The sequence below is a fragment of the Nycticebus coucang genome, chromosome 7 (assembly GCF_027406575.1).
Source record: "Nycticebus coucang isolate mNycCou1 chromosome 7, mNycCou1.pri, whole genome shotgun sequence".
NCBI classification, from domain to species: Eukaryota; Metazoa; Chordata; class Mammalia; order Primates; family Lorisidae; genus Nycticebus; species Nycticebus coucang.
The window spans coordinates 79,834,127-79,859,362 of NC_069786.1; the positions used below are offsets into that span (position 1 = coordinate 79,834,127).

Here is a 25,236-nt window from a genome sequence, read left to right on the forward strand (position 1 = left end):
TAGCTAACTAGGTTTGGGGTCTTATGAATGTCATAATTAGACCAAACACTAGTGAGAAAACAACTTATGGTAGTGTCCACTAAATGGAGAACTACAATTAAGTTTTGGGTAGGGAAAGATTGAAATGAATGTGTAGTTGAGTCACCCACAGAAAAAAGGGCATGACATAAAGCATTAATGAGTTATTTGCAGAATATAGGAGTGAGACAAGGAGTGAGATTTAAAATAATATTACGTGAGTGCATGATCATAAAAGGAGTTATATTTAAGGTGTCTTGTCTCTGTGCTATTTGAGAGCATGTGAACAAGCCCAGTAATTTCAGTCTGCCAGTTCTAGGGCTGGAGCAAGCCACAGAGCTAATTAGCAGTGAATAGCAATGTTTCACAGCTGTTTCATTCCAGAAGGGAAGAACAATTTATCTCATTGAAGGATGGGGGAAATTTAAGGTGAAGGTAATTGCTCAAATTGGATTTTGAGCAAACACATACCACTAACATCTGTGGATTGGAGTAAGGTTACTGAAATTATCTTGGCATTTTTAATGATTAGAAAAATGGAGCTTCAGTTTTCTGTTTCCTCCATACAAACTTACCAAGCAGTTAAAACACTAATCATATAGAAACCTGATGACTGACATTGGAGAAGAATCAGGCAAGAAAACTCAAATGATAATAAATGAATTAAAAAAAAAAAAAAACGAGCACACCTATACAAAATGTGGCTACTTCCACATGTAAAAAGTTGGAAGTGAAGTATTAATATGGAGTAGAAGTGGGATGGAAATGGTGTGGTCAGCACTTTAGTCAGACAGATCCCCCACTGGACCAGAGTCCAGCAATGCCTCAGCGTGGAACTGTGGTGAAGCCAGGTTTTAAAAAAGAGAATGGGGCTCAATAAACCAGTGATTAAGATGAAGATAAGCTCTTGTGAGCCAAAGAGAAAAGGTAGAATTAGAGAGTAAAGGTGAGTCACAGGACCCCAGGGAGTCGCGAGGCTGGAAGGCCGGGGAGCGGGCGGCGGGACTCACCGGCTCCGTCCGCAGTGACGATGGCCTCGGGAGAGATGCACACGCCGCGGTCGTACACCGGCAGCTCCTCGCAGGCCAGGCTCTCAGGCCAGGAGTGGCGGTACTTGATGAGAATGGGCTCGCATCCCTGCCGGGCCCGCTCGCACACGGACTTGCAGGGCTTGATGGGCTCGTGCTGGAAGTCGATGGTGCAGATGGGCGCGTACATGGCGCAGAGGAAGAAGAGCAGATCGGGGCTGCAGTGGGTGCCCAGCAGGCCTTCGAACTGCTCGATCGCCAGGATGGCGTTCGCCTGGGTGCTGTGGTGCAGGTGGTTGGGCATCTTGGTCATGTTCCAGGGCAGGGACTTGCACAGCGGGATGCGCACGGGCTCGCAGGCTGCAGCGCCGGCCGTGGGCACCCGGAGCAGGCAGAGCCCGGTCAGCCCGAGCAGCCCGGCGCGCAGCAGCCCCATCCCTGCCTGGCCGCCGCCGACCATGATCCCGGGGCGCTGGGGCAGAGTGCGGGCGCGCCGTGGACGCCGAGAGGCCCGCCCCGCTGTCTCCTCCTCCCCCGGGGCAGTGGACACGCGGATCTGTGAGCTTCTCCTCCCCCAGCAATCGCACGGCTTCCTTGGATCAAATTCCCCCAATGGGGTCCCACGAGCTTCCCCGAGGTCCGGCCGCCGCCCGCCCTCCCCTTAGCGCTCTTTCCCAACCTTTAAGCCTCTGGGGATAGCAGCATCTATTTATTCCTCTCCCTCTGGCATCAGACCTCTCCCATCAATCAGATGAGAGGAACACAGAAGGAAGCGAGGGAAAAATAAAAACAAAAGTAGTATTTAGCTAAGGTAGTTGGACCTCTCTGGGTGTCACGTCGCCTAGATCCAAAAAGGTCCTAAAAGAAGCATTAAATTCTCCGCAGTGAGGAGGAGAAGGACGGGAGACAGGGAGAGAAACCAGAGGGGGGAAGCGCCTCGCAGGAGAGGTGGGGGCAGTACGAGTTGGAGAGTCTTCTAGGCTGAGGAAGAAGAAACGCTCAGTGTGAGCGGTGGTCGCTGGCAGGAGGGACGAGCGGGAGGAGCCTCGCCGGGAGGTCTGCTTCTCGGACCCGTCTCGGCTCTTGCCTTTCCGACCTCAGGGACCCGGAGGGAGCTCCGCCCCCGGGGCAGTCCCTGCCTTCCCAACCTTGTTCCTCTTCCCGGCGAGGATGGGCGCTCCAGGGAGAGATCCGCGCGTCGGAGGCGCTGGGGTGCGGGCTCCTTGCCAGGCAGTGAGGGTGCGAGGACCCTAGACGGCTCCGTCTGGAGCAGCAAGCCTCCGCCCCAGCCCCTCACTGAGAACCCTCCCTCAATCCCCACTGAGTAGTCAGCCTCCCCAGTTCCCCACTAGGGAGCCCACCAGAACCCCTCTCTCCTCGGAGGTGTTTCCTTTAAGCAAACTCCAGCTTTGCAGTCACCGGCTGTGCAGGAAGACCCGCGGGAGAAAGGCGTGGCAACGGTGCTTTAAAAGTCCAGGTCCCAGAAAACCCAGAATTTTAATAATAACCAGCGGGGCCACAGGGAGCTGTCTTTCATAAAGGGAAGAAACGCTGCGCGCGCTTATAAACAGGCCCTCAGAAGCAAGGAACAGGTTTATTGTCTTCTATTTTCTTTGCCCTGTGAAATTAGAACTTTTGTGTCTTGCTTTTTACGCTTCAAAGTGGGAACTAACGGCTTTAAAGCCCTTTTATGTTTCTGATTTTGCAAACTGAAATAAAACGGCATGTATGAGCTAACACTTCTCCTCTACAATTTTGCGTAACGCTTCAAAGAAATGTGTAGGAAAATGACGCCACCCAGGTATAACGATGATGGTAACATCCGTAAAACCCTTTCCATCCAGATCAGTTCGATCCGGAGGAGAAAATAGAAAACAGAATCCCTCCGGTCTGCTCTCTCGGCTAATGAGCCCCTCGGCCCTCTCTCTCCGCCCTCCCCTCCCCACCCCTCCCCTTTCCGTGCACATTGTAAATGGCGTGACCCACAGAGGCCCTAGCACTGTGCCCTTTCAATAGGAAATCACTGAGCAAAAGGATTGCAGAATGTCAGAAAACAGAGCCTTCATTGAGAGGAGAAAGAAACAAAACAGAAAACAAAACAGGAAGTCACCTTTGTCTGCATCATTGAAATATTTCTCTGCTTTAACCCAGCCATTTCTCACCATTCTTAATAAGCAGAGAAAATAGGTCCATTTCTCACCATCCTTAATAAGAAGAGAAAATACGTCCCCACTTCAGAGCACACTGTGAAATGTTGGTTTCCATTCCAAGTATTGACCTGACAGCACTAATGAAATGTCAGCGCTAACTTGAATTTATGGAATTTTATCTGTAAATGCGCCATAAACAGCAGTTTGTAACTGCAGTAAATTTTTTTGGCGGGAAGTTTGCTGCACTTAGGAGGAAAAAAAATAACAGATGGTAGATAGGGAGTCATTTAGTTAGTATACAAACTTTGGTCTACAATTATTTAATGTCATATGAGAAAACAACGCCAAAATTATATACATAAATCAGATAAAAATGTTTTAGTAAGTAAATTTGGGGGGGAAATGGGGTTTAAAAAATGGCCAATATAGAAAAATCTTAGGGCTATTCTATATAAAGAAAATAGAGCTGAGATTGCCAATAAATTAGAAAAAATGATGAGTAGATATAACAGATTGATAATTAAATACATTTTTCTGTTCATCTTAAATCTTGCAGTGTAAGAAGAAATGACCCAATTGTTTTAATGGTTCTACAATTATTTGAAATAACATCTGTTTTCCTTACCCTACACAAAGGTCAACCATCCCTTTGTCTAACATGACCCCTCACAACTTTTCTTTAATCCAAATTTGTTTCTATCAAAACACAAAATAAATGTTTTTACTTTAGGAAACCTTGCCTGGCTCTGTTCATTTTTCTAGTTAATTCCCCTTGAACATTGTTCATTTTTACAAACTATTCTTTAGCACCTACCAATTTGTTACTTAAAAAAAAACTTCCTTCTTTCATCTGGGTATGCTCTGCCTTCCTACATAACACGTACAATATTTAAAAGAAGAGAATCCATCTTCTATTTCTTTTGAACTACAATTTGAGAAATGTTGGCTAAGGAAATTTTGGACTGAAATATTTTAAATATATTTTAATATTTACATTGTATAAAAGACAAATCATTTTAATAAATGACTTAGAAATAATATATAAATAAAGTAAATACTGAGAGCTAAGCTTGAAAAACAGGCTACCTGATCATGAGAAAAATAGAAATTAGGCCAAAAGGCCATATAGTTACCACTAATGGTTGAAGTGATCCCCAAAACAACATGTGCCTTCAAATAGGCCCACATTTAGGGAAAAAAAAAAATAAAGAAAAAGGAAAGGCTGAAGGCTGATACCTCAGAGAAAATTAGTTATTGATCATTTGTTCCTCTTACGTTTTATTTTATATGGTTTTATTTACCAGAATTTAAGTGACAGAATACTGATTTTTGTATAAAACTGCACCTGGACTACAGGAAAGATAGCTGTGGACTGCCATAGCCATTAAAATGCCCAAGCAGGTAACTCGGTAGACAACAAAGGACCAGAGAATTGGAGCCTTTAAAAGATATTTTGATGGGCATATTAATTAGTGATCTTTTAGAACTCACTTTTGGAAGCAAGGATGAAAATGAAACTTGATGCAGTGGATTTTATATTTGATAAAATTGTCAAGGTGGCAATGCAAATTACTAATGTACCAACACCCTGCTAAAAAAAAAAAAAAAAGGGGGAAAGTCCTGGATTCCAGGACTTTACAGAACTACACAAGGCACATCCAGTGAGATTCCTGGCCTTCTGAGAGCCACAGCATAGCACCCTTAGATGCTGGGATGGGAATATGGGCCAATTCTGGGCTCAACAGCTGCTTATGAAGTGCACGCAGCCCTAGAGAAGGCCTGTCAGTCTTATTAGAGTAAGTCATGGCAGCATGATCATTGGTATTTCATTATCGTCTTACAAGAGCTCCTATGGCAATATCCAGGAGAGATCTTGCTAGAGGTTATCACTTTGAAATAACCATATTACTAAAATTTAAATTTGACCAATTTTGCTCTCCCTGAAAAAATTGCCATGTCATGTGTTATCAATAATCTAAAGATTAACTTTTTTCTGTTTAAATAAGCATTAAACATATACTAGGTTTGTGTTTATAAGACTACCCACACATTTCCTATAAGAACATGTATTTATAATATGCAATTAGTATTTATCAACTAGAAGTCAGAAAAAAGTACTTACATTCCTATAAGCAGAGCTGATATATAAAATAGTTAACAACTCGTACAGTATGAACATTAATCGATCAGAATGGCTACAGCCAGTCCCATTCTATTCTGAGTATTAGCCCTTGAAACCAGGAACCAAGGGAACTAGTGTTGAGTGCCTACTTTATGTGAGGCACATGAACCACACAATGCTTTGCAGAAGATATTAGTTCCAAAGATGAAGAAATGGAGGCTCTGTAAAATGAAGTTTCCCAAATAAGTAAGAGCCTATCAGAGTGGGACTTGAATCCATGCCCTGTTAAAAATTCCAATAATCATGCTCTTTCATGGACAGAAAAAGCCAGGGAAAGAAAAGATTGGGGCTTTCTGTGAACCTTGATCTCTGCCTGCATCCTGAGCACACCCGATTGTCAGGTACTGGCTGTGCCTTCCCAAGAACACAAAGTCAAGGTGTCAAGAGCTTTGGATTTCAAGGGACTTCAGACCTCCCTGCTCATGGCCTCTACCTGAGGTATTCTATAGCTGAGTAATTCTTGAGTTCCACTTTAGGACGATCCTGGACTTTCTCGTCTCCAAGCAATCCAATAAAAACTTCCTGCCCATTAGCTGCAGCAATATTAGGGCAATGATTTTCAAACTATAATGTGCAGCAGATCCCCTGCAGGGCTTTTGAGAACCCAAGTTGCTGGACCCCATCCAGAGCATCTGATATAGTGGGTCTAGGATAGGGTCTGAGAATTTGCATTTTGAATAAGTTCTCTAATGATCCTGATACTGCAGTCCAGGGACAACTTTGAGAATCACCCCTGTGAACTATATATTAAGCCTTGATTTTCCCTTAGTAAATTCTTTCTATCAGGCTTTCATGATTTGATCTCTTTTTATTTTTTCTTACAGAGAAAATGGAAACAAAATTTTGAAAAAGCAACCCAATAGTTAAATAACACTCTGAAGGGAAGAAAAAAAAAAGAAGTCTAGACAACGCTATCCATTTGTTGCTTCATTGAAGACTATACTAACAGCTCCCTAAGATTTGCCATTACAACAGCTGGCCCTCTACTCTCTCTTTTTTTTTTTTTTAGAGACAGATCCTCACTTTTTCGCCCTCCGTAGAGTGCCGTCACAGCTCACAGCAACCTTGATTCTCTTGCCTCAGCTTCCCCAGTAGCTGGGACTCCAGGCACCCGCCACAGCTCCCGGCTATTTTTTGTTGCAGTTTGGCCGGGGCCAGGTTTGAACCCACCACTCTTGGTATATGGGGCCAGCGCCCTACTCACTGAGCCACAGGCACCGCCCAATGTACTTTTCCAAGGGTCACAGAGCCACTCCACCCTCACTGCAGAAAAAAGAACAATAGGCCCAGCTTCAAAGAGGTTCCAGAAGGAACCTTTGTATCTTAGTGGTTAAATAAACTTCAGCAATCTAGTTCACTCATCTCCTTTCCCTTCTCATCCTCCCAGCCCTCCCCTCCATACCTTAATTTGAAGAGAACTCTCAAAGGAAGAAAATCACCTCACCAAAGTCATGAAATGAGTTAATGGCAGTTTGTTGTTCTATTTTATACCATTCTCCTTCTCTATCAGGAATGTGTGTTTTTCTTACCTGTCTAGAAATACCAAATGCCTACATAATATATCTCATAATTAACAAGATGGCATTCAGTTTATACAAGACCTTTAAATCCAAACTTTCCAAAGAGCCCAAAAGGATTTGGGGGTCAGGAAGAGGAGTGTGGAACATATCCAAGAGAACCCCACACTAAAGGTGCGCTCTCTGTCATCAGTTAAAATCCAGATGATCCTAAACTTCTTTTTAATCTTCTTTTGACAAGATATAATTACAAATCATTTCTAGAATGCCCTTTCTACCATTTTACTCTAGAATAGACCTCCATGTTTTGCTATACCTTTCATATTATCACATCTTTGAAACCCTTAATTTATTCCCGAGTGCTCTTTCTAATGGTGACAGAGGAGCAATCAAGTAGCATGCAAGTCACTCCCACATGAGCTGCAGGTCTGAGACATAATGTACAAAACTGAACAACTAATGGGGACCAAGTCCCAATTAGAAAATGGCTGTAAAATGATCCCCACAAGACTAGAAATTCTCAAAACAATAAGAAATAACCAAGCTAGTTCTCACTCATCTCTGATTTGTCACATATGATTCATATGTCTCCAAACATGTGAGTCCTACATCTCATAACGTGGGAGGTGAACAAATTTCTTTCATGGATATATAAATAAGAACCCTAACCTGCCAACTATGTTAGTTACTAAATCCAATGCATTTTTTTAAAGACAATTTTTTTCTTCAGTTTTAAAGAATAAATACTAATCCAAATGTCAGAAACAACTATTGAAATATTGCTAAGCCAGGATAAGTGGCTCATGCCTGTAATCCTAGCATTCTGGGAGGCCAAGGTAGGAGGATCACTTCAGGCCAGTAGTTGGAAGTTGCAATGAGCTATGATGATGCTACTATACTCCAGCCCAAGAGAAGAAATAAGAAAAGAAAAGAGAAAAATATTTGTGAAATCAAAGTGAAATATTTCAAAATAAATTAGCCAAGGCAAAGTGCCTAAGTCATAACACAGGTCCTCCCAGATCCACAGAGCCTTTCACAGGAATAGATTTAGTACCCCTATACCACCAATCAACCACAGGGCCACCTCTGGGAATCCTGACCGATGGACCTTGCTAACCCAAGAATATTAATTGTCCTTTTCCCCCCAAAATCCTTTCTAATCGAGGCCCTGACCCTCAAGGTGGCCCTCAACTATGTCACTCTTCCCATCATTGACTAATAACTCCACCTCTGGCTAATAATCCTTCAATCTCTCTGTCCATTCCTCTATCACAAGCCACTAGATTATTATCACACAACTCAAGCCAGATGAGTGGGACCCACTCAGCACTAACAACCTAAGTAACTAAACAGTTGAGTTAGTAGCTGGAGAATTTGCTAATTTTAAGACTCAAAAAGTGAATGCAGACATCTTGCCTCTTTGTTGAAACATATTTAATCACATTTCACAAGTATATGACATTTCTTAGAATATCTTCTAAGATATTCTAGACATATGAAGAGGAAAATAAAAATATTTTCTTCTTCATCTATACTTTGTTATTATCGCTCTGAAATCTGTCTTTAGAAATCTGTTTTTACTTACTTAAATTTTGGCTTCTTTTTTCATGCAATCATTCACTAATTTGGAAGCAGGAAGAGTTGGGATTCAGTTGGCACCAGAGGCTTCTGCTTTGAATTTGATAGCCCATTTAATAATATCAAATATTTATATAGAATTTACTATGATTTGTTATGTCCCAGGTCCCTGTTAAGTTAAAGCTATGTTTAATCATCATAGTAAACCCATAATATAGTACCATTATTATTCCTATCTTGTGAATGAAGAAGCTGGACCACAGAATAAAAAATAATTTTTCCAACATCTCATGACTTAATAAAAAGTCATAACAGAATTCAAATCCAGACAATCTGACTGTGAATCCTGCGCTCTTCATATCAGCACTACATTGCCTCTGAATGAAAACTCACTCCTTCAGTCTTGATCTAGCAGCATTGGGAAGTTTGGTATGCTTTAATATAAATACCTTACCTACTAAATTGCATGGCAATCCCTTGCATCTTTTTTTTATGGCAGCTATTTTGAGATGTTATTTGCTACCATGAAGTTCACCCTATTAAAGGATACAATTCATTGATTCTTAGTTTATTCACATAGTTGTGTAACCATCACTACCCTTTAAAAACATTTTTCTCACACCCCCCCCAAATGAAAGCTCATACCCATTAGCAGGTACTCCCTGGTTCTCCCCCATACCTCTAGCCCACTGATCTTTTTTTTGTTTTTTTTTCTGGTCTTTGGCCGGGGCTGGGTTTGAACCTGCCACCTCCAGCATATGGGGCTGGCGCCCTACTCCTTTGAGTCACAGGTGCTGCCCCTACTAATCTATTTTTTGTCTCAATTACTACAATAATATGTGACATGACAATTTCTAGAATAAGCCTACAGGAGAATTATACCTTCTATCTCTAGTTAAAATTTGCTTTTACTTATTTCCTTTATAATAGGTAGTTACAAGTCTCTCTAGAAAATTATATTTATGATTATAATTTATGATATTTGTTCTCATCCTTAGTATTGGCTATCAGTTTGTTCATGTACATTATAATGATGTTGAGTTTGAGAGAATAAAGACAGTAAAGAGAACTGAGTACCTCCAACTCCTTCACTAATTTGATGAGGTTTAGGATTTGCTAGATCTTTGTCCATAGGTCTTTTGGGAAACCCTCCCCTCCCCCAGCAGATACTATCATGTGACAGGCAAATTGTGCATAGGAAAGATTCCAAGAGAGAAAATCAGGAAAAGATATTGTACAGAATGACATCGCTCACTTATCCTGAGGTAGAAAAGGAGGTGTGGAAGAAGATCAGCCATCCTTTCTCTTGGCCTGATAAAGATTAAGCCTGGCAAGGTTATGAAAACAACACTTGTGAAGATCAATTCAGGCCATACAGATTCTTTCTAAGTAAAGAATTTCTATAAACTCTTTATCTCCTCCCTTGATAGAATTTTAAGTACATATCACTAGTATTGTCAAGCAAAATCAGTCTGAATTTTTGAGTACACAGTAGAACCTCTCTAAGTTGCCCACCCAAGTGACCAGAACAAACTGGTCAACGAACAGAGGTGGTCAACATAAGGAATTAGGCCTACTATGCTGAAACGTACATGTGGTGCATGTCTGGTCTATGAAAATTAGGAGGTGATCAATGTAGAGTGGTGGTCAACCACGGAGTTCCACTACATTATCCTTTTTCTTAAATTTGCTTTTTTTCAGTTTTGAAACAAAAAAGATTTAATTCATAAGCAAAATATAATCTGCTTTGTATGAAAACAGATTATAGATCTCCCAAGAGGGCCTTGGAGTACAGTACACTGGAGTCAATTTATACTGTTTTATTTTTTATACTGTTTTATTTTAATGGTGATTAATACTATGCAATGCTACATGTGAATATTAAGATCTAGAATTCTGTGTCTAACAGGACCAAACTGGACAAGATGCAAAGGAAACATCTAGAACAATGTAGCTTCTTTGGGGAAGAATGCAGAAAATAATCTCTGAAGAAGGTTTAAAAGAATATTGTTATCCTGAAAAAGATCATTTATCCATTTATTTATCAAACACTTACTGCTTGCCTTCTCATTCCCAGATAAGTTTAAGTTGTGAAGGTACACAATCAACAAAGCAAGGTGTGGGCCATCATAAAACTTAAGTTCTAATAAGTTTTCTCTTCAAAATGAAAAAATCTATATAAATGTTAGTTCTATATCCTAACTATAAAAAGATTAAGTTACAACATTGTTTATGTTATATCAGAGAAGATTTACATTAGATCTGAAGAATGTTATAGTGCAGAGGTAGATAAAGCCCTGAACTTGGTCCCTTAAAAATTAAGTCATGTAAAATAAAAGAGTTTCCTTCAAAGGGTTTAGACAATACCATCCTGCAAGTTAGGCCACGTAGACCTCTGTTTTCCTTAGATAGACCCTAAACCTAATGTGGAAGGAGGGAGCTTGCGAGGTGAGATGCTGAAAGAAATGGCAGGTGGAAGATTAAACTTGGCATTTTCAATAGTATGTATAAACTGTTTGAAAAACGGCTTACATTTCACTGATAGGCGTCACTACTGGCGTCTGTGTATTTAATCACTTTTCATCTAGTAAGAGCCTAAATGCGTACATTTGGAATGATTATTTGTCATGCAGGTGACATAATTCATGTTTCATTTCACCAAATTATGGGTCCATAATTTCATTTTATTTTTGTTTCTCCTCTCACATCATCCGTGTACGTGCTTTTTGAAGAAAATTGCATTTCCTCTTCTAGGTATATAAAAAAGTTTAACTAGAAGTATTTGTAAGACCATAATTACCAGGTTTATGCAGGTCTCAAGGAACACTCTGTCCCTTGATGCCACATCAACAAATCAGTGGGTGCTACCTTGCGTTAAAAATATTTGTAGTGGAAGGTTAGGTGGGGAGATCTTCAATGCTTTGTATCTGCTGTGCATTTTGCATTTTGTTTTGAGTCTATTTTTCTCTGAAGAATGTGATCAAGACAACAATGGGCTAAGATTTTCCCCAAATTGTTTGAGAAGAGACAAATAGAAAACTGTAAAATTGTAACACTCAGTTTACGGTGAGACTATAACAAAGGAACAAAAAGCAGTCAAGAAACTCCATAGAAAAGAGTTCAATCACTTGCAGGAAAGAAAAAAAATATCCAAATATTCATTTGCTTCCATCTTGCTATCGTTACTGCTAGGGAAATGCAAATTTCTAGGTTCTGTTTATTAAGGAACTGATTCTCTATTTTTAAAAAATGTAATGTTCCGTAGGTAATTCATATGTTGCATGTTTTCAACCTACATGCCAAATTGTTTTTTCTTCCCTGAATATAGAGAATTAAGATTTGTGTCAATTCATGTGTAGATCTCAAAATACGTCAATTACATGTTTCCATTTTTGCTCGTGTAAATGGGTGTAACTAATATTACTAGTATATCATTAAGGTTACTAAATATCATTGAACTAAATTATTAGGAAAAAGGGCAGAGAAAAATGTTTTTTGGCAGTCCATAATCAAGGCGGTATGAACCCCCGGGCAGGGAAAGAGAAATGTGGAAAGAACAAAGGAAATGAAAAGAGGTGCAGCAAAACAGGCAAGAAAGATACCAGGGATGAATTTGATCTTAGTGGGAACACAAGAATATATTTCCATAGAGAGTAGGAAACCTCCCCTCTTGTCCCCAGGACTAAAAACATAGGAAGAACCTGAATGGAGGAGCAATTTTTCAGACTTGTGAATCTGAGCAAAGATAGGGTCCCTGGGCTTTTCCTTCCATGGAGCTCTGCAAGACCTCTCAGGTTCCCCTCTGGCTCAGCCTGCGGAGGAAGCCTGCAGTAATCCAGCACTCCCATAACAGTGAGATTCATTCTTATGAATCCTGGGATCAAAAATTAGTGTTACCTATTAGTTATATCCTCAAGCCACATTCTCCAATCACCTTATATTAGTAATAATATCCATTGGTTTTTCTGCTGTGACTTATTTTTCAGTTTCTAATTTGGATTGGTAAGAGAGGAGCATGTTTCTTAGGCCCTGTCAGGGTTTACCAGCAGTCTAATTTCACCCCTTTGGCCTCAGGGACTGCTGTACACAACACACACACACACACACACACACATATATATATATATATACACACACACACCCTTAGAGCCTAGTTCACCTGCAACATGGTAGGAAGACTGCCTCTGTGCAGGGTCTCTTAGCATCACCAAGAAGGATACAATCCCAAAGGGATGATCTGATCCCAAAATACCATTCTTAACAATGATATCTTACTTTTTGTTTTATCTTTCATTGATAAGTAATTGTAGGTGAGACAGAGTCTCACTCTGTCACCCTGGGTAGAGTGCCGTGGCATCCTAACTCACAGCAACCTCCAACTGTTGGGCTCAAGCAATCCTCTTGCTCAGGCTGGTCTTGAACACCTGAGCTCGGGCAATACACCTGCCTCAGCCTTCCAGAATGCTAGGATTACAAGTGTGATCCACCATGCCTAGCCTACTAATCATTTCCTTGTGGTCAGAATATTTAAAATCTATTCTTTCAGCGTTTTTGAAGTATACAATGCATCATTACTAACTGGTCACCATGTTATGTAATAGACCACCAGAACCTGTTTCTCCTGTCTCACTGAAACTTCGTGCCCTTTGACTCAATCTCCTCTTCCCCATCCACACTCAGCTCCCAGACTCTAGTAAGCATCATGCTACTCTCTGCTTCTATAAGTTCAACTTTTTTAGATTCTACATGTAAGTGAGATCATATGACACTTGTCTCTCTATGCCTGGTTTATTTCACTTAACATAATGTCCTCTAGGTTCATTCATCCTGTCACAAATCACAGAACTTCCTACCTCTCTAAGGCTAAATGGTATTGCATTGTGTCTGTACGTCACATTTTAAAGTTCATTCATGTGTTGACAGGTACTCAAGCAGCTTCCTTACCTTGACTATTGTGAGTAATGCTGCAATGAACATGGGAGTACAGATATCTCTTTGACATACTGATTTCAGTTCTTTCGGATAGTACAAGGGCTGTCCAGAAAGTATCCAGCCATATAATGTGAAAAATAGAGATATCTGTGGCTGGATACCTAGTAGTAGAATTATAGGATCAATAATGATTGTGGGGTTTTTTTGTTTGTTTTTTGGGGTTTTTTGAGACAGAGTCTCACTATGGCACCCTGGGTAGGGTGCCATGGCATTGTCACAGCTCACAGCAACCTCAAACTCTTAGGCTTAAGTGATTCTCTTGCTTCAGCCTCCCAAGTAGCTGTGAGTACAGGTGCCCACCACAACACCCGGCTATTTTTTTGTTGTAGTTGTCATTGTTGTTTAGCAGGCCCAGGTCAGGTTTGAACTTGCCTTCCTTGGTGTATGTGGCTGGCGCCCTAACCACTGAGCTATGGGTGCTGAGCCAATAATGGTTGTTTTTATAAATAGAATCACAAAGAGCAAATAAGTCACAGAATGATAGAATATAAAATACTGTTTTACCAAGGCCTCAACTCCCACAATTTTTACTTTTTTCATATATTCCACAACCCACCCAACCTATTTTCCTCGCATACAGACGGTTCTTTATAGACAATTTTTGCCTTTTTATAAATAAAAATGCCCTGGAGATTAAGTACTACAGAAATATAAAATGCAGCAGATGGTATGCTGAATAATTCCTTTTCCCCTCTTAGAAAATCCAGGATTAAAGTGCTTTTGACATACAATCTGTCTTCATAAGGCCAAAGGTGTTGTGTGTTTTTATAATATGAGTATTATTTGGGAACCTGATTTGCACTATGGCTAATGACTCAAAATACTGTAAGATTCTGAGGCAAGGTCCATGAAAACTGCTGATTTTCTGAGTGGCTGTTTCTAATTCAATGTGTCTGCCAGGTTTATCATTTACTGTCACCAAGACTCTCCTGTTTGTTTTATTTGCAGCTCCCCACTGGTAAAAGTAATGAATTCAATCGTGTTCACATGAACCTGTGAACCAAGACTCAAGTCATAAATATGTTCCCCAGAGATATGGAATGATTACAAAATAGTGATGCCTTCCGGGGTGAAAAATTTCTCTATATAACCATTATTAATTAGTTTGTAAGTTGTTTATAAAAATTTATATCTAGAGAATCCTTAAATGATTTCTTTTTTTTTTTTTCTTTCTTTTTGTTTGGGATTCATGGAGGGTACAAAGAATTAGGTGACTCTGATTGCATTTGTTAGGTAAAGTCCTTCTTAAAATTGTGTATTCATTTCTTTCAAATCCTTTTTTTTAAGAGAGTACCTAAACATATGTGGGTATTTACTGGATAACAATAAAATGTAATTCCAAAGGGAGTGGCTATTAGCATTAAAGTGTTCTAAACTCCTTACAGTTTGGAAAGGTTATATGCTGGTCTAATTATTGACATTTAGTGGTGTTAGGTGAAATGTGTCCTTCCATGTATCTAAGGTAGCCACTACAAAAATAACAAAAGAGCACACAACTTCAACTAATGAAGGAGAATGTATTAAAGGAGCAGAAAAGAGGTTGGTACTATAAACTTCAACAGCATCTCTGTATTTGAAAATGATTTATATTTGCAAATGGGCCTGAAGATACAAACCGCTCCACCCCTGTGACCTTCAAACCCCTTTCTCTCACCTAACCCAAAGTTCTCTCTCTCTCTCCCTTCCTCTTTTCCCCTCTTTATACATACATATATACATATTTGTCATCTATCTATATACTCAAATTTTTATGATCCCTACTTATTTTTATATCAGTGTAACATCTACATTTTAAGTCCTTAAAAGGCAGAAAATGTTTCTCAACTTCCCTAATTTAAAAAAAAGAGAGAGAGTGGCAGCACCTGTGGCTCAAAGGAGTCGGGTGCTGGCCCCATATACCAGAGGTGGTGGATTCAAACCCAGCCCCGGCCAAAAAAAAAAAAGAGAGAGAGAGAGAAAAAAACAGCAAAAGACAGGGGAAATAAAAAGAATAAAAAAACAAATAATGAGGAAAAACACCCAAGGTAATACATAGAAAAAAAAAAAAGAAAGAAAAAAGAAAAGACAGAAACAATTTACCCATTCTACGATTGAATCTATATACTAATAAAGAAATTTTACTATTGATAGTTAAGAATAAAAGCCACCCACAGTCCAGGCACAGAGGATCACGCCTGAAAGCCTAGTCCTCTGGGAGGCTGAGGCAGGAGGATCCCTTGAGCTCAGGAGTTCAAGACCAGCCTAAGCAAGAGTGAGACCCCATTTCTACTAAAAATAGAAAAATTAGCTGGGGGTTGTGGCAGGCACCTGTAGTCCCAGCTCCTCAGGAAGCTGAGATAGGAGGATCGCTTGCTATTTTCAATGATAAATCACAATGAAATTTTGAACTTTTGTAGTGTAAATCATTCTATTCTATCAGCAGTATATATTAATTGTCTCATTGAGGATGTTACCTTAGGGAGAAAGAAGAAACAAGAAAGCATGTCATGGAGACGTGTAGAGAAACTGTCCAGGGTTGGGAATCAGCTTGCAGTTGATGTAGGCAGGGAGAAGCAAAGAGTTTTCTTAGCTAGTTTCATCAGCTATTTATCAACACAACCTCTTTCCTTCTTTCTAACTCTGATTAGATAGTCCTGATTTGACAAGTGAATCACCTTAAGGTTAGAATTAGATTCCCATGTGTCTTTATTATGGCCTCTGGGAAAGACAAGGCTGTCTATCCTACTGAATAAGGCAATCAACTATAGCCCAGATCTGCCCATAGCCTTTGTTTGTGCAGTGCAGCCTGATAAGAGAAGACAGGTGGCTTTGATATGGAATCAATAGAACAAAATACCACTCTTTAGAAAGGCATTCTAAAGAAAAGGATTTTTAACTTTAAAGAGTTAGATGTTCCACTGCAAATCACATTAGATATTTCCTGCAAACCATTAAATATTATATTGATTTGAACATTCTCCAAGTTGGTATTTTGTTTTAATATGGAATATTGAGCTACATTTTTTCTTTAATTTGACATTCTTACTCTGTGGCCCATGCTGCAGTACTGTGGTGTCAGCCTAGCTCATAGCAACCTCAAAATCCTGGGTTCCAGCAATCTTCCTGCCTCAGCCTCTCGAGCAGCTGGGACTACAGGTGCCCATCACCACAGCTGGCCAATTTTTCTATTTTTAGCAGAAACAGACTTTCACTCTTGTTCAGGCTGGTCTCAAACTCCTGAGTTAATCCTCATGCCTCGGCTTCCCAGAGCCCTAGGATTATAGGCGTGAGCCAACACACCCAGCCTCAAACTACAAATTTAGTTTGTGTTTGCAATGCTCTTTGGTAGATGCATGTGGGGTGGTTTTGTTCAGACAAACATGAAATATCAAACAGCTAAACTTAAATAAAACTTGATAGTTAAGAATAAAAGCCAGAGGCCAGGCACAGAGGATCACACCTGAAATCCTAGCCCTCTGGGAGGCTGAGGCAGGAGGATCCCTTGAGCTCAGGAGTTCAAGACCAGCCCGAGCAAAAGTGACACCCCAGTGTAATGTTAGTATAATGTTTTGTAAAATTTTCTAGATCTCACAGCCACTTTTTGAAAAATGAGCTTTTGCTTAACCTCAGTATTGCCAAATTTGCCCAGTCTTAAATGAACTATTTATGGGCTATAACCCTAAATATACAGTTTATATGAAAAAAATTTAGATGAATTATACCAAACATTCTGGAGTTATTCATTTTCTTGTGGCTTTGTTGGCTGACAAAGACATAAAGTGAGCATGAAAATGTATGGAAACAGCCTCAGAGTTTTATTTTGTTGTTGTTGCTTTTCATGAGAGCAATAATGGCACTTCAGACACATGCTGAAATTCAATTTAGTCTTTCCAAAAGGATTTTGATAGAAAATGTAATATTAATAATGAAATCAAATACTTTGACTAGAAAAATCTTAAAACCATGTATCCCACCAAAAGCCTTATGCCTCTTTCCTGCTGAGTGGAAAACATCATTTCTTATTGGAATACAATAATAAAAGTAAACTTTAGCACTTGGCTTTTCTGTAGGCCATTCTCCTTCCTAGTGAGGACCCAAACCATTTTAGCCCTGAGACTGACTGTAACATAAAGAACAATTGGTCTTTATTTAACAAAGTGTTTGGTCATTACTTTCTCCTTCGAGGCACACAGGTGCAGAACCCACTTTCCAAAGTTATGAAGAATGAGTGTGGTGAAGCACAGATGGTTTTTTCCCACTAGAAAGTCTTTCGACTGTAACATAACACGATGTAAGCACAAGTCTGGGGCCTCTGAAGAAAGCAGGGACTGAGCCCCATCTAGCTTGTGTCTTTGGCAAATTACTTTAAATATAGCAGATGGAAAATAAATATACACTATCTGGCTCTGCGCCTGTAGCACAGAGGTTAAGGCTCCAGCCACATGCACAAGCACTGATGGGTTTGAACCCAGACAGGCCAACTAAACAACAATGACAACTGCAACAACAACAACAAAAATAGCCAGGCATTGTGGCGGGTGTCTAGATTTCCAGTTACTTGGGAGGTTGAAGCAAGAAAATCGCTTAAGCCCAAGAGTTTGAAGTTGCTGTGACCTGTGATGTCATAGCACTCTACCATGTGATATAGTGAGACTCTGTCTCAAAAAAATAAATAAAATAGGGGAGGGGAGGGGGAAGGATGGGTGGAGGAGAGTAATTGGTGGGACCACACCTAGGGTGCATCTTACAATGGTACATGTGAAATTTACTAGGTGTAGAATATAAATGTCTTAACACAATAACTAAGAAAATGCCATGAAGGCTATGTTGACCAGTTTGATGAAAGCATTTCAAATTGTATGTAAAACCAGCACATTGTATCCCATGATTGCATTAATGTACACAGCTATGATTTAATAAAAATAAATAAATAAATAAAAATAAAATAAAATAAAATAAATGTACAGTATCAGATGAGTGAATAAGAATCAATGAGTGAGCAAATGAAAAATAAACAAAATATGAGTCATCTTTGTCTAGTATAACAACTTTCTGTACCTTCAGAATATTTTGATATTAAAAATGTGTTGTTTTACATTTCACAGCGCATTTTCCTAGTGAGGTTAAATCCTACACTAGTGAGGGTGAAGGGAAAAAAGAAAACATTTCGGGGCGGCGCCTGTGGCTCAGTGAGTAGGGCGCCGGCCCCATTTGCCGAAGGTGGTGGGCTCAAACCCAGCCCCAGCCAAACTGCAACAACAACAACAAAAAAAAAAAAAATAGCCGGGCTTTGTGGTGGGCGCCTGTAGTCCCAGCTGCTCGGGAGGCTGAGGCAAGAGAATCGCGTAAGCCCAAGAGTTAGAGGTTGCTGTGAGCCGTGTGACGCCACGGCACTCTACCCGAGGGCGGTACAGTGAGACTCTGTCTCTACAAAAAAAAAGAAGAAGAAAACATTTCTTAGAAGTCAACCTTTCAAGTCCAGAGCTTCAGAGTGGACCCAGAAGGTCAATGGGGTAGCTCAGTTTCAAAGTCCAGTATTAGGAGGTCCCCAGAGTCCTGGTATCCAGCTGCCCCCAAACTCATGCTTCTTCAAATAGGTATAAAGACTAGGCAGGACCTGACACTTACCCTTTGAAGTCCTACTTGAAATCCTTTAGGGAGGCCAGGCAAGATTATTCAGATCTGTAATCCCAACACTTTTGGAGACTGAGGCAGGAGGATTGCTTGAAGCTAGGCGTTCAACACAAGGGCAACCTAGGGAGTCTCCCAAAAATAAAGTAGAAGTTAACTAGACGGGGTGTGTGTGTCTGTAGTCCTAACTACTACAGATGCTGAGGAAGGAGGATCTCAGGAGGCCCAGGAGTTTGAAGTTACAGTGAGCTAAGATCGTGCCACAGCATTCCAGCCTTGATGACAGAGCAAGACCCTATAAACTCTTTAGGGACTTAGCCCAGGATTTCCAGATCCCTGATATTCTACCACCACTTAGTCTATGCTCCCAGCCACCACTACTCCAAGGATCCCTGTGCTCTTGGAGTATTCATGCCTCTTCCATAGAGTTCATCCCATTCTTCTCTCTAAGCCAACCCAATGCTGTTTCTCAATACCATTAAATTAAACTAAATGTGGCCTGAGATTGTCTCTGTACTGAGTTCCTCTCTAGCAAACTGCAACCTATTCTCTTTAAAAGTGGCTGAGTCTCAGCCAATCATAGCAGTCAAGCCTCAGCCAATCGAGGCTGCCAAATGATTAGACCATGTCCATATAAAGCACATGTCTTGACACATTATGCCTAAATAAGGCAAATGCTGAGCTGTAACCAATCAAGCTATTTCTGTATGGCATTTCCTTTTTCTGTCTAGGTACTACCTGCACAAATTGCTGGGTGGAGCTCTCTGAACCTCCCCTGGTTCTGAATGCTGTCCAATTCGTGAATCATTTTTTTCTCAAATAATGCCTGCTAAATTTTTCTAATGATTTTCTTTTAACAACTGTCTGCTCCAGCTAGGCTGATATATAAACATGAGCTTCATGAACTCTCCCCAACCCCAGCAGCCTATATTGACTGCACATATTCACAGCTACATCATTTAGTTATATTAACTCTTGTTGTATATGTATGTGCCAATTTCCGATGTCTCAAGGTCGAGGGCCATATTTGAACTCTTTTGTATATCCCACTAATCATTGCAGTGGGTTGTTACCATAGTAGATGATAAGTATTTATAATCTAAGTGAGAACATATTCTTTTCTTTGAAGCTATCTTCTGAGCTTCTTTATGTGAAGGCATATCAATTCAGAGCAAAGGGTTTTTTTTCCAGACCAATATATGATAGTTATAGAATAAGATATATCCCCCTTGTTATGTGAGTGTAATTTCTCCACCCAGAAATTTACCACTCTGATAGATATGAAAGAGGTCAGGTGTACACTTGTCCTGAAAACCCTATTATGGCAGATTCAATTCATATGACGACCATGTGATCATGAAAAGTGATGATGATGGTGGCAGTGCTGATGGTAGTGATGAAAGACCATGTGGATATGTAGGAGAGCCATGGTATATTTTCTACCTAAAAAATTATCCTTGAAATCTTCATTTCCATGATTTCTTAATGTTGGAAGTCCTTAGGATTCAGTTCTATACTAACACCCTTGGTGATCTCATCCAATCTCATAGCTTTTTATTCTACCTAGAAAATTGATGACACTCAGTTTTTATATCTCTAACCCAGAACTTTCTCCTTTCGGCATTTCCACTCAGATATCTAATAAAAATCTTAAATTTAACATGCTTCAAACTGTGCTCCTAATCATTCACCAGCACCACTCTCCATCAGCAAAATAAAATAATGAAAAATTTTAAATACTTAGTCTGCTTATAATTGTTCCAATATCCAGTATGATAGCTTCATCCTTCTAATTGTTCAGACCAAAATACTTGAAGTCATTCTTCCTTTTGGCTGTAACTTCAAAACAGGTAAAAAATCTGCAACTACGTCTTATCACTCAATGTTAGAAAAGTGGTTTGAGTCTAGATTATGACAAGAGCCTCCTAACTAGTCTCTCTGTTTCTATGACTTCACCCCTAGCACTCTTTCCCCTTGTTCACTCCACTGAACCACATTTGTTTCTTGCTGTATTTTGAACACCTTAGGAACAGGAATGCTTCTGATTTATTGGTTTGTCCTTGTTAGTCCCTCTGTTGGGCGTGCTCTTTCTCCAGATGTCCACATCATTTGCTCCTCTATCTCCTGAATGTTTTACTTAAATGTTAATTTGTGACTGCTCTATTTTAAAAGGTAAATGCTTGACCCCATGGCCCACTTTATTCCTCTTTTTCCACTGCTTGATTTTTTTCTATAACTCTCATCACACTCTAATATACTGTATCACTCAGGTATGTATTATTTTTGTCTATCTTCTTCCTTTAGAATGTAAGCTCAAATGAGGATAGCAATTTGTCCATTTTGCTATAATGTCTACAACAGAACAAAGCAGCTTGTAGGTGCTCAAAAGACTTATTTGTTGCATAATTAATGAATGAATAACTGTGAAGAAGAGTCTTCACTGACTATAACAGAAAGGAACGCAACACTAGGAAGTTACTTATTATGATAAACCCACAGAATATAAAGATAACCATGGTATAGTAGGTTTTAGCCCTGGTTCTATCACATACTAATATCTTGACCTTAGGTAAGTCATTGAACTTCTCTCACCATCAGAGTCCTAATCGATAAAATGGACATAATAGTTCTTTCCTCATTCTACATTAGAAGGCTATTTTGAGAGTGAAATAAAATAACGCCTATGAAAACAACTTTAAGCCTTATATGAGTTCCAGCTTTAACAACATCAAAGGAATCATTTTAATAATAAAATACCTGGAATAAATTGACTCAATTTCTGGATTTCTTCTCTACTGAACTTATCATCTATTTGACTTATTTAGCATTCTATCACATACTGTTCTATAAAATTTCCACTATTTTCGGCTCAGCACCTGTAACTCAAGCAGCTAGGATGCCAGCCACATACACCAGAGCTGGCAGGTTCAAATCCAGCCCAGGCCCACCAAACAACAATGACAACTACAATCAAAACATAGCTGGGCGTTGTGGCGGGTGCCTGTAGTCCCAGCTATTTGGGAGGCTGAGGCAAGAGAATTGCTTAAGCCCAAGAGTTTCAGGTTGCTGTGGGCAGTGACACCACAGCACTCTATCCAGGGCAACAGCTTGAGACTCTGTCTCAAAAAAATAAAAATAAAAAAATTCCACATTTTCTTTTCTTTTCTTTTTTTTCTGATGCAAGGTCTTGCTCTGTCACCCAAGCTGGAGGGCAGTGGTATGATCATAACTCACTCTAGTCTCAAACTCCTGAGCTCAAAGGCTCCTCCTTCCTCAGCCTCCTCATGCTCAGCTAATTTTTTTTAACTTCTTATAGAGATAAGGTCTCCCTGTGTTACCCAGGCTGGTATCAAATGCCTGGCCTCAAACAATCCTCCCACTTCACCCTCCCAAAGTGCTAGGATCACAGGTGTGAGTCACTATGCCAAGACAATTCCATTATTTTCATTTATATTTACTCCTTCAACTTTCCATGTGTGTCTATTAAAATAAGCTTTTTATTATTGCCTTTATTATCATACAATATTAATTGTAAAATTTCTGAAGGACTTTATAAGGATTTTATACATTTTATTACATATTCTTGTGCTTCTCTTTTATAATAGGCTTTCATACAAACTTGATTACCAAATTTTTGTCAAGGACAGAGGGTGGAAAGAGGTGAGGGATAAAAATCTACCTATCAGGTTCAATGTGCACTATTCTGGTGAAAGCCCTGATTTCAGCATGATATAAGTCATTCATGTAAGCAGAGACATTTTTACTCCCTAACCCTATTTTAAAAATAAATAAATAAGACTAGGCACGGTGGCTCACACCTGTAATCTAAGCACTCTGGGAGGTCAGGTGAATTGCTTGAGCTCAGAAGTTCAAGACAAGCCTTACTCAATTTCTGGATTTCTGAGCAAGAACAAGACCCAATTACAGCCTGAGCAAGAAGGAGACCCAATCTCTACTAAAAATAGAAAACTAGCTCGGCATCATGGCAGGTGCCTGTAGTCTCAGCTATTTGGGAGGCTGAAGCAAGAGGATCACTTGAGTCTGAGAGTTTAAGGTTGCTGTGAACTACGATGATGCCTCAGCACTCTGCCCAGGGCAGAGTGAGATTCTGTTGATAAATAAATAAATAAAGATTTGTCTAATGGACTCACTAAATAGATTGCTGTAAAGGAAGCTGTGGTGGAGGTGGCCTGTAAATGTTGGCTTGCAGAACTCAGGCCCAGCGGACTTAGACTTGAGATATATAGCAACAGATAATTAATAAAGTACAATACTGCATAATTATATTATTGTAATTATAATAAATTATAATACAATGTAAATAGAATATCAAACTGGTTGTGATCTTACATATTATCTGATGCGCTTAGATGCATTCTCTATCTTGCCTTGAAGCAGCACTGTGTGTAATAAAAGATCCTTATGTTTGTATAACCCTGAGCAGACCAAGACATATAGTTATATCAAGTTATTTACATATATCGGACTTATTGTATAATTATCTCACTCTAATCCACCCCATAATTTTCAGGAGAAAATTCAGATTTTGGATCTGCGTAATTTTTTCAATGTCAGTTTTCAGTTTTGGGGAACAGTAGGTTTGCAACTTAAGCTCATCTATTAAAAAAAACTATAGAAAAATGTAAATTCTCTTTAATTATACCCACTGTTAGCAATACTTCAGAAGCAAGGCTAGGGGAAGCAGCTGCTTCTGTAAACCCAAAGTGCCCAGGTCAGCCAGACTGACAGCAGAAGATGAAGAGTCTGGTAGGTGCTGTGGCCACAAGGGAGGAAACCATCCCCTCTTCCTAGTGACAATCTAAAAACACCAATCTAGGAAACAAAGCGTAGGAGCTTCCAAAACCCAAACATCTTCAGAAAAGAATATTCCACAGCCTCCCTCAGTAATGACTTGAGTCTACTGTGACGATTTAAATAGTCTGCCTTTTCTTAAAGTACCTGCTTATCTGCAAGGCCTCTGCATGCCCAACCCAGCATCCCGGGCGGTCCCTGGAACCCGGCCACCATCCGGACCTATCTCTTGGTAGTAAACTCAATTCTCTTCACAGTCCCCAGGAATAAGCACGTAAGGACAATTTTTACAGGGAAATTGAGAGGAATGACAAGAATAGCCAACTTGGGAAGGTTACAAAATTGGCAGACTGCTCACACTGGTGCACCCAGGTTTATGCTTCAAGTTCACTTCTGGAAGGGAAACAGAAGCCTGCTGGGATTTTAGATCTCAATTTTTATCTGTCTGGTGCTGGACTCGCCAAATTGGTTCCATGTTCCCTCCCCATCTTTGGAGAAGGCAGCCAGCTCTGTGTGTTACTTGAACAAGTGTCTCATCTTTCTCATCTTTGGTTTCCTCCTCTATAAAATCACAATGACACTAGACCTCACACAGTTGTGAAGATTAAGCGACTTAATACATGTAAATGCTTAGAATAGTGCCTGGCACATAGCAAAACCCAATAACTGTTAGCTACCATTATTATTGTTTGTCCTTGTAAGTATCTCTTCTCATCCTAAAGAAAACTCCTGTGTCCCGAGGTCACATGGTTCATTGCCTGCCCAAACATGCCACGCCTCATGGCATCCAATGTACACATTCTCTGCTCCAGCCAGACATAACTGGGTATCTCCCTCACCTGACTCATTCTGAGCTCATTACTTATATTTTCTCATCAAAAGATATAAGTTATTAATAATACCTTTCCTGCTCTGTGCAAGAGGTTCTTCCCTACACTAGAAAGCCAGGGAACCAACTACAGATTTTTTCTACACAATAGTAGTTCTAGCAGCTGTCAGTGAGATTTCTCGCTTTGAGGAGGCAGATTGCCCAGTGGAACTCTTCATGACTAAGAAGGTCATCATCACGGTTTCTATGACAGTGTGTACAGGGATTTGCACAGCTACAAGTCTCACTCCAAGACTTTTCACAATTTGCTTCTCCTGGACTGGAAAGGGTAGGTGGATCTGTGACTTGTGCCCTATGTGGCTCTGGCTGACTCCCCAGTATAACATTCCTGAAAATCTAAGTCAGTTCAGCCCTTGCTGTGGACCGTTCAGACACATGTTACGATGCTAAATGAAGAAACTTTTGCATCTGTTTTAAAACAGAAAACAGAGACAAAGAGTTCTGTCTTTATGAAAGTAAT

General features: G+C 40.0%; 1 protein-coding gene across 1 annotated transcript in view; it reads right to left on the bottom strand.

The window, feature by feature from the left end:
* The window catches only part of FRZB (frizzled related protein), a 33,795-nt gene extending 31,661 nt beyond the window's left edge, over positions 1–2,134 (bottom strand). Inside the window, exon 1 of the mRNA XM_053597847.1 lies at positions 1,029–2,134. Coding sequence (XP_053453822.1) covers positions 1,029–1,506 — 478 coding nt within the window. The 5' untranslated portion in view covers positions 1,507–2,134. The remainder of the gene's footprint in view (positions 1–1,028) is intronic.
* Positions 2,135–25,236: the final 23,102 nt, after the last annotated feature.